Raw genomic sequence first — 10,444 nt, forward strand, 5'->3', positions numbered from 1 at the left:
CAGGGGTGTTGAGACTTTAAAATCTGGTTTTCCACAGTGGTTTTAGAAGTGTATGACGATAAAGCCAACTAATACCTGGCCCATTTACCAGAAGGGAGATAAAGCACGAAACAGGATTTAAATCTTCACAATCAAGTACATATAATATTGATATAAGCTGCAAAAAAACACTCCCTAAAAACACATTTACATCTGATTCCTCTACGGATACATACAAATAAAGAAGTTGCACCAAGTCCCGAAAAAGTTTGTAGGTTTATTTCTGTATACTTTTTTTATGTAAACAAGTGGAAGGAAACACCTTTACATACCCTGCATAAATATATGTCTTTCCAAAATATACAACTGGCAAAACAGTCACAGTGTAAACAGACAGAAGCTGTGAAATGTTGACTGTTACTGGACAAATCAGAAACTTTTTCAGTCAAGTTAACGATCTGATAACGGAGGTTGCTTTGAAGAAATCTGTTCCATGTGTACACCAAAGCAGGTTTTCGAGGATACAACAAAAAGCCAAAGACATCTTTTATCATCTCAAGATCGAGATCTACATTTGGGGAGATGTTATAACTTCTAGTTACGCTGCATTTGCACCAAAATCAGGTGTTTTGGCTAAAGCGTTAGTCCTTCGATTCATTAGAATTTGGGCAGTGCATCCAAGGGCGTCATCTGGTTGAAGAAATCCATTTATCTGGTTTAACTTTGTAAAGTTCTGTCAGTGAAGTTTACTTTAAATTACTGCAACTTCATCATCATCATCACCATCCCAGCTCAAAGGTTTTTGGTTGCTTAGTAACAGCTAATTAAGCACCTTGGATAAAGGATGGCGTTTATCAGGTCTTCACAGAGCTGTGGTCCTCCAACTTGTCTAAAGGGGGTTAGCGAAAGTGACATGAAATCCCCCAAATATGTCAATCAGAAGGTCCTTCAGAAATCAGAATTGACATTACAAACACCAGAGGGATGTAAGGCTTGGTAGTGACACCAGCGAATAACGAACAGAAATACTGCCTCAGTGCCCCTGAGCAAAGTTAGCCCTTGTATTGTACAGTTTCCATACGTTTATGTCCGTTTGGTCACATCACAAAGCAGCTAACACTGAATAAAAACACTGTAAAATTAGTTTGAATGGATGTCACGTGTTGCATCTCCAGTTCTGATTGGTTATGATGATGATACATTCACTGTCACCTCTCTGAATAGGAAAAAGAGGAAACTCTTTGATTTCTAGGCCACAAACCTGAACAGTAAGTTTCAAAGACCTTCATTGTTAGCCTTGCTAGTGGCGTGGCAATTTCGGACTTTTGGCGAGTCCACCATTTGGGTTCAGACTGAAATATCTCAACGACTGTTGGATCGATTGCCATGAGATTTGGTACAAACATTCATGGTGCTGATGATGAAGCCCTAATACTTTGGTGGTCGCCTGATCTTGACTCTAGAACCACCTATGGGTCACAGTTTCTACTTAAAAACAAATATCTCAACATGAACTCCGTGCAGATTTACATGGTTGCCAATATCTCAACAACTACAGGATGTATTACCATGTCATTTGGTTCAGTTGTTCATGTTCCCCTCAGGATGAACTGTAATAACTGTAATGGTCCTCTGACTTTTCATTTAGCGCTATGATCTGGTTAAAGTTTGAATTTGTTCAATACTTCGTTTTACAATACTGCAGTCTCAGCTGTACTTTGTGTTTTGTGCTGATTAGCAAACGTTAGCATGCTAACAAAAAGATGGTGATCATGGTTATACCAGCTAAACATTAGCATGTTAGCATTGTCATTATGAGATTTTGGTCAGTGATTCATATGATAATGGAAAAGTGACATGACAACTACTATATTACTCAGATAGAATAAGGTATCATCTGCGTACAAATGTATGTGGATCGATAACCGTGAGTCTCCTGCCTATGTATTGGTCCAAGTTAAAAAATGCCCTTGTGGACCAAATATTTGGGCAGAATATGAGGCTGACGGCAAATTATGTGAACCGGAGTTTGAATAAAACAAACTAAAAAAAAACCAGATAGTATAGTGTGAGTAATTTCACAAAAAAAGATGTAAAAAATCTATATAATTCAGTACCTCAGTGTTCATGTCCTAGCTTCCTTATTTGGATAGATTATTAGCTCAACATAATTCCCTCACCACAAGACTGCTTCTTGTAAACAAACAAGAAACAAACAACAAGCATTATTTTAGAAAGAATCAGAAACTGACATTCTTATACTGTATATTAAATATCAGAAACTCCAGGATTAGTTTGTTTCTATCAAATGATAAATGTAACACATGTCCTCATTTTCTGGCAGTGACAGCTAGGAGAAATATAGAGTAGAGAAAAGTAGAAAATAGCAACAAAAAAAAGTAGAAAAGAATGGTCCCAGTAACTCCGCCCTTCTGCTCCCCGTTCCTGCTGGGAGGTGCTGTTTTTCAAACCAAACGCTCCATTTGTCTTTAAAAAAAAGCAGATCTCCCCTTTTTGCAGGTATTTCATATAAAAATAAAACTTCTGTTTCTTTTAGATATAAAAGAATATATCTGATGGAAATATGAGTTTTTTGTTGTCATAAAAACGGAGAATATCGGGGCGACTGGTGCACAACCGTCCGTCGCACTGAGGTCTCTGTTGATTGTTTGTAATAAGGCACGTTCCACCGTATCCCTCCACCGCCGTACGCCATCACAACACGGAACCGTCAAAACATTCATTTCGTCTTCGTCAGACGGGCTGAAGAGTTGGCAGTTTCACCACCTGAACAGAGAGAAAATATGCAGAGAGTGAGACGTTCAGAAAGAACAATGAACAAAAGTGATAGAAAGTTCCAAATGTGCTAAAATGTGAGAATTTTTAAAAGGAAGTCTGGTGAGTTAATCCACCACCAACACCCAAATCAATCAGTATTCTGCAAAACAAAGACGGCCTACCGAGTGAGACAAAGACCGTGTTCCTCTGGTGAATTATTTTAGTTCCTGTATAAGTCAAAAATAAATAAATCGTAAACGTTCCCGTCCCTGTTTGTACAGAGGAGGTCGTTTCAGGTCACAGGCAAAGTCAGCAGACTCTTCATTTCACTCGTTATCTTCTCACAGTAACTTCATCTTAAATGTCATAAAAATAAGAAACCCGCTTTGCGTGACAGTAAAGGTTGAAGAATGATGGAGATGAAACAAGAGGTTCCCTATTTGGTTTGTCAGTTATTGAGCAACTCTCTTGATAAATGATCAACAGTTTAACTTTTAAATATTTGCTTTTATAAACTGAGGATTTTATGGTTTTCTTTACGATATATAAAAAGTAAAAGGCATAATACAAGAGTTTTTTAAAGGCATGATTTTGGGCTTTGATTAAAGTTTATTTCATATATGCTTTTAAACCAATTAATCTGACTATTATTTTCTCAATTTCTCAATCAATCAATCTTGTATAAAATGGCCCAAAAAAGTAAAAATCTCCATCATTCTTTAGTTTGATTAAATCAAACAGAGATGCTGTAAATTCTCACATTTGAGAAACTACAAATAAACAGAAAATATTCAGAATTCTCCTCGTTAAATCACTTTAACTATTATCTAATTATTAAAATTGTTGCATGTATTTTTAGTCGATTGACAAACATAACCATCTGTTTCAGCTCCAATATGTAAATATGTCGCCCAACAAATGTCTAAAACTGAACATTTACAGTGATGTTGATAAATCTGCATTTAAAAAATTAAAATTTAAGAATCAACAAGAACAAAAAAGACAAATATTTAATATCGATGAATATCACGATAATTAATCCAGTCGCCTCTCATCAGAACACCAACATTTAAAATGATGAAGTCCAAATTTGAAACTGAAACTAAATTAACCGTTTTATTGGGTTAGTTTCCACAGATTTCAACTCCATGTTGTTCACAAGATATAATTGTTGATTAAGAGTAATTATTTGGCATCATCATCATCATCATCACCCACCACCATCAGACTTAAAGGAATACTTCACCATTAAAATGACCGTTTGTATTCAGATTACTCACCATAAATTACCTTGAAATCTTTTAGAATACTTTGATTTTCTCACACAACTCATGAAGTTTAATCCAAGTCTCATTAATCCAGTTGTTTACTTAACAAACAGATGCATCTTCACGAAAACATTAAGATTAAAAACACCAATCTAGACGAGTGAAGTGTTTTAAATAGTACTTTTAAAGAAGATGCACTTGTTTGTGAAGTAGTTTCTTTTATTTACTTTAATTCATCAGAACCTTTCTCGTTTTTTTTTAATCTAGATCTCGAATGAGTAAAAAAACAATTTCCTTTAGAACTTCAAAGTGAGTAATTGATATACAAAAGCTCATTTTGTGGGTGAAGTATTTCTTTAATCAAAGTGAAACTGGTGCAGATTGACAGCAGAGGGAGCTGCTGCACACAGTGTAAAATAAATTATCACAGCTTTTTAATTAGACGTTTAGGCGTCTACTCACTCAGCAGTGTTGGAATGCGGCCCTATCTCAACAACAGACTAGACTGTAGGAGAGGAGAGAAGGTGAGGAGGTTAGTGTTGGAGTAAAGCCCGCTATCTCAGGAAGAGGACCAGAGCAGTGTCAGTGTGTGTGTGTGTGTGTGTGTGTGTGTGTGTGTGTGTGTGTGTGTGTGTGTGTGTGTGTGTGTGTGTGTGTGTGTGTGTGTGTGTGTGTGTGTGTGTGTGTGTGTGTGTGGTTTTGTGTGTGTGTGTGTGTGTGTGTGTACCTTCTGCCGGCTGGTCATCCAGCTCCGGATGGTCGGCACGAGGACGGAGCCGAGCAGAATCTGAGCCGGGTGGTAGATGAGCAGAGGGACCGAGATCAGAGAGAGATGCTCGTAGCCCTCGAACACGATCTTCAGCATGGGGATACCTGGAGGGAGGGAACATGTTGTCATGGTTACACTCAAGAGTCAAAGCAAAAATCTTCAAATGAAATGAATGTGAAGCAATGAAACGTACATCTTCTAAAACATGATCAAATATCAAACGATAGTGTTTTTTCCTTTGGACAACATGGTGCCTACATTACCCACAATGCAACCTGACCACAGATGGTTAAGCCACAGTTTAAAGGGGTGAAATTCTAGTAGCGGCTAACGTGTGTGTGTGTGTGTGTGTGTGTGTGTGTGTGTGTGTGTGTGTGTGTGTGTGTGTGTGTGTGTGTGTGTGTGTGTGTACCCAGAGTGAGAGACTTGTGTGTGGAGCAGAACACGATGGCGACGGTGTCTGCAGGGCTGAATCCTGAGCCCGACCTGCAGAGACAAACAGGAAGTTAAATACTGTCCGGATCACTTTCACAGGGCTGTGACCTCTGACCTCTGACTCACTACTACTTCTTACTGTGATTATGTATAAACTTATCAGTGTATTAAATCAAATGTATATGCTTTATTTAATTGATTGTAACAAGGACAATATTGCCAAAGTGTCAAGTAATAATGAAATTATAAAGAAAAAGAACAAGGTGTAATTCATAAAACAAAAATAAACAAACAGTTATTGAGAATATTAAACATGTTGACGGCAAGAAATGTGTTTCAGCATTTTACTGCATCATGTCAGTAAATGTTGTGAGATTGAGATTAATAGACTTAAAATCTGAAGGGAAACAAAGAGACTAAAACTATGAAACAGAGAGGAAGAGGATGAAGGAGACGGTGGAGGAGGAAGAGGAGGAGAGGATGAAGAGAGGATGGAGGAGAGGATGAGGAGGAAGAGAGGTTGAAGGAGAGGAGGAGAGGATGGAAGAGGAGGAGGAGAGGACAGACAAGGATGAGGATGAGGAGGAGAGGATGGAGGAAGAAGAGAGGATGGATAACAGGCAGAGGAGAAAAGAGGATGAAAGGGGAGGAGGGGATGGAGGAGAGAATGAAGGAGGAGGAAAGGATGAAGGAGGTGGATGACACAGCTGGAGGAGGAGAGGATGGAGGAGGAAGAGTAGGAGAGAGGATGAAGGAGAGGATGGAGGAGGATGGAGTAGGAGAAAATGAAGGAGGAGGAAAGGATGAAGGAGGAGGAGAGGATGGAGGAGCAAGAGAGGATGAAGGAGATAATGGAGGAGGAGGAGGAAAAGTATAGGATGGAGGAGGGATGGATGAGGCAGAGGAGGAGAGAGGATGAAGGAGGAAGAGATGGAGGAGACTCACCTGGTAGAGAAGGCAAACGTGAGCAGCATGAAGCTGAGCTGGATGGAGAAAACTGAAACAACAAAGAAACAACTTTTAATGTTTTAACGCTTTAAAGTTCTGAGACGTTAAATTTATGATTTTTTTAATGGAGTCTGGTGGACACACACACACACACACACACACACACACACACACACACACACACACACACACACACACACACACACACACACACACACACACACACACACACACACACACACACACACACACACACACACACACACACACACACACACACACACACACACACACACACACACACACACACACACACACACACACACACACACACTACTGACTGATGAGGACGACCAGCAGCAGGCTGGTGGGGTCCAGCTCTATGTTGGGGTTGCTGAAGGTGTCACAGAAGGTGGTGTAGATGATCATGAGGAGGACGGCGCTGCTGACGGCGCTGAACGGAAGCTTCCGCCGCTCCAGATACTCCCTGAGGAAACCACGACACACCTGCACACAACAACAAAACACTCACACAACACTCAAGAACATATTTAAACATTTCTGGATAAAAAAACCAGATCCATACCTGACCCAGGATCAGAGGAACCACCACCGTCATGAAGAGCTGAGAGAAGATGGAGGAGAAGGGAACGGAGGAGGACGAGCCGAGCTGGAGGAAGAGGAGATAAAACATTTAGGGGACAATGTAGCACAATAACTGTGTTATTTAAATGATTATTAAAGCTGAAACAGCTGATTTTCTAAACGAGTCATGAACACGACATGACAGTAGCTCTGTTTTTGGTCTCCACCACCTCCTGAGGGAAACATCCGTCTCTTCAGCTGCTAAATGCTCCGCTAAGTTCACCAGTTAGTGTCCGTTCAGTGGCTTTTACAGCTTCTTCTCTCAAAAAAAAAGGTGGTGGAGACCAAAAACAGAGCTAAAAGGGAGAATATTGATCAGTTGACACAAACACAAAGACTCCTAATGAATCATCGTGACGGAAGTGTCATGGGTGTGACTTACAAACAGCAGCAGCAGCACCGGAGTCACTACGATTCCCTGCAGGACAGAAAAACATTTTCATTATTGTTATTATTATTTATCGCAAAGAGCAGATGCTTCATAAAAGGTCATGATTTCTTACCAGGAAGCTTCCAAACGCTGAGTTGAAGATAGCAGCAGCCTAGAAGATCAAACGCACACATAGTCCGTCACCATGACAACATGCCAACAGACTGCTGGTTAATTGTTCAATGTTACACGCTCTTTGTCAAACACTGGAGTCGTCTTACCTCGTTGCCTCCGACAGCCTTGGTGAGAATAACAGCCGAAGAGACCGGGGGGGGCATGCAGCTCACCGTCTGTAACCTAGGCAACCACAGCAACGGGAGGAAGAGGGAAAAAGAATCTTCATCATTCGTTTCTACAGGTAAGAATATTTCTATTTCTTCTAACGCCTTCCTTCAAAGGTCAGAGGTCAGGGTGCTTTTGGGTCAGGCTAAGGATGAATTGAATTGAAGTTTTTGACGGCCAAAAACCAAGATGGTGAAAGAACAAAACTGAGCCAAATACCAAGTTGGCGACGGCCAAAAACCAAGATGGCGGCGGCCAAAAACTAAGATGCTGACTGACAAAAAACAAAAGATGGGGCCGGATTAAAACCAAGATGGCGATGTCCAAAAACCAAGATGGTGACAAACAAAAACCAAGATGGCGATGTCCAAAAACCAAGATGGCGATGGCCAAAACAACAAGTCGGTGACGGACAAAAACCAAGTTGGCTACTGACAAAAAAAATAAAAGGATGGCAACTGACAAAAACCAAGATGTTAGTACACAAACCGATTATGTCCACTTTAAAATACAGTCTATGGTTGTGAGCAAACCTCCCAACTTTTACAATGTTGTATTTCTTAATTTCTTTAACGGAGATTTTAATCACTAGAGGTTTATATATGTATTTACTTTTGCACCACAGACGACATACTCGACGTTCCCTCTTCAAACCTAAACTAAACTTAATTCTAACCTGAGCCTTGAAACAGAAGAAGGTCTGTCACAAAGTGAGGACTCGGCCAAAATGTCCGAACCTACCAACACTCGAATCTGTCCTTGCAAAGATAGATGAATAAGTAACACACATCACGGCCCAGAGAAGCATGAATGAGGGTCTTTGTGTGTGAAAATAACTCACCCTCCAGGTACAGTCTGAATGAAGGCTGGCATTCACACACACACACAAACACACACTCTCACACACACACACACACACACACACACACACACACACACACACCTACCCTCTGAGCAGCCATTCGTCGATGGCGGTGAGTGCGAGCACTTTGAGCAGCAGCCAGACGACCAGAGGGAAGAAGACGAGCGTGAAGGACTGAACGAAGAGGTGCAGACGGACGTGAAGAAGCGCACTGGTCAGCTCCTGAGGACGCAGCAGAAGAAGACATTCATCATCTGCTTCCATCACTGTTTTAAATAAAGTTTTAACTGTGACGTTTGGGGTCTCTCACCTCCGTTTTCAGCGACAGGCCGCTGTTGAAGAAAATGAGCGAGACGGCAACGTAGGCGATGGTGATCTCTGGTTTTAACGGCCCTGAGAGAGAAATAAATGTTTTAATCACATGATCATATTCTGTAATAATGAAACACTGAGAGAGGAGACAATCTGCATAATGAATACTTTAGATTTTTATAGTTTAAGTACATGTTGCTGATCATTTTAATGCAACAACAGCGACATTCCTGTCCTGTAAACAATTATAAATGTCTAAACAAGATGTATTTTTTTAGCATTTTAGTTGCAAAAATTAAAAAAGTTATGTGAAGCTATGATGCATTCAAGACTCGACATTGCATGGGATTTATATAAGTGGAGTTTACAGATACAGAATAAAGCAATATGTTAACAGGGCTGCAAATAATTATCATTCACATCTATTTTCCAGAGCCAACAATGGTGCATTAAAATTACTAATTAAAACAACAACAACAACTAGTAATCCTTAATTATTTTTGTCAAACAACATCTTACTATTTTTAACACAAACATGTTCTTAATATTTTTTAACATACATTAAACACAGCAACAAAGAGCTTCGTCAGTATTGGGGAATCTTGACGAAGAACATTTTTAAATGTAAAATAAAACCTCATCAAATATGGAAAAACTGCAACAACTTTTGTGCAAAGATATTATTTTATTACTGAACTTGTTTTTTTATTATCAAGTGCAATGAAGGAGAAATGCAAACAATGCATTTTTTAAAACTTACTTTTTATTTCAATTTTTTTCAAAATATGTAAATTAAATAAAATAATATTAAAAACCTCAATTTACATTTGTTAATAAAATAAAATGATAACAAAATAGAAAATAAAAATAAAACCATTCCCTAGGTGGAAATATAAAGAAATAAAAACATATTTTAACGTGTTAAAGATCATTTAAAGTCAAATAAATGTCGTCACAATGTGATTATATGAAAGTACAAAAATGAAATATAAATTATTTTATTAAAAAAATTTGGCACGGTATAAACTATGTAAATAAAATAATATTAAAACCTCCATCTACATTAGTAAATATAACATAATGATAACAAAATAAATAAATTAAATAATCCATTCCCTCGGTGGAGTTTTGAGATAAAGGCGTTACAATTAAAAGGCAAATAAATGTAGTTAAAATATGATTATATGAAGGACAAAAATAATAATATCACTTTTAAAATATTGTTAATAATAATTAACAATTTATTTTCTAATCACACTTTATGTTGATTTATTTATAATAAAAGAGGATCACAGGTGGAGGTGTGACGGAGACCAGGTTACACTCAGAGGAGGTAATAACTGACCTCTGAGAAACATGTAGCTACTTTATAAAGTCTACATGCTGGTCAGTTCAGGTGATGTCACACCTGTCCAACACACATTTAAACATGAGGACATGAGAACACGAGAGGACATGAGAGGAGCCAACAAGATGAAGCAACCGAGCGGTGTGTGATGTCAAAACGAGGGGTGTGCTCGTGTGTGTGTGTGTGTGTGTGTGTGTGTGTGTGTGTGTGTGTGTGTGTGTGACATTAATGCTGAATGCAACGTGTCACTAGTGTCAGGTCAAGCGGGAGGAACACACACACACCCACAAGGACACATACACACATCCACGCACACACAAGGAGACACAGACACACACAAAAACACACCTACACACACAAACACACACACAAACACACACACAAAAAC

At 39.1% G+C, this 10,444-nt stretch overlaps 1 protein-coding gene across 3 annotated transcripts in view; it reads right to left on the minus strand.

Moving 5' to 3' along the window:
- Positions 1-242: 242 nt before the first annotated feature.
- The window catches only part of slc10a7 (solute carrier family 10 member 7), an 11,301-nt gene continuing 1,099 nt past the window's right edge, over positions 243-10,444 (minus strand). Inside the window, exons 2-14 of one of the 3 annotated variants that reach the window (XR_008531288.1) lie at positions 8,707-8,789; positions 8,482-8,618; positions 7,474-7,549; positions 7,326-7,364; positions 7,205-7,240; positions 6,764-6,847; positions 6,519-6,684; positions 6,175-6,226; positions 5,207-5,280; positions 4,753-4,898; positions 4,488-4,530; positions 2,940-2,984; positions 243-2,766 (exon numbers count right to left, since the gene is read on the minus strand). Coding sequence is in view for 2 of the 3 variants with exons in the window: in XM_054601421.1 (XP_054457396.1) it covers positions 2,734-2,766; positions 4,753-4,898; positions 5,207-5,280; positions 6,175-6,226; positions 6,519-6,684; positions 6,764-6,847; positions 7,205-7,240; positions 7,326-7,364; positions 7,474-7,549; positions 8,482-8,618; positions 8,707-8,789 (926 nt within the window). In the remaining variant the exon portion in view is untranslated. The remainder of the gene's footprint in view (positions 2,767-2,939; positions 2,985-4,487; positions 4,531-4,752; positions 4,899-5,206; positions 5,281-6,174; positions 6,227-6,518; positions 6,685-6,763; positions 6,848-7,204; positions 7,241-7,325; positions 7,365-7,473; positions 7,550-8,481; positions 8,619-8,706; positions 8,790-10,444) is intronic. The other 2 variants (XM_054601422.1, XM_054601421.1) reach the window with 2 other exon arrangements.

This window comes from Anoplopoma fimbria, chromosome 7 (genome assembly GCF_027596085.1).
Source record: "Anoplopoma fimbria isolate UVic2021 breed Golden Eagle Sablefish chromosome 7, Afim_UVic_2022, whole genome shotgun sequence".
NCBI lineage: Eukaryota > Metazoa > Chordata > Actinopteri > Perciformes > Anoplopomatidae > Anoplopoma > Anoplopoma fimbria.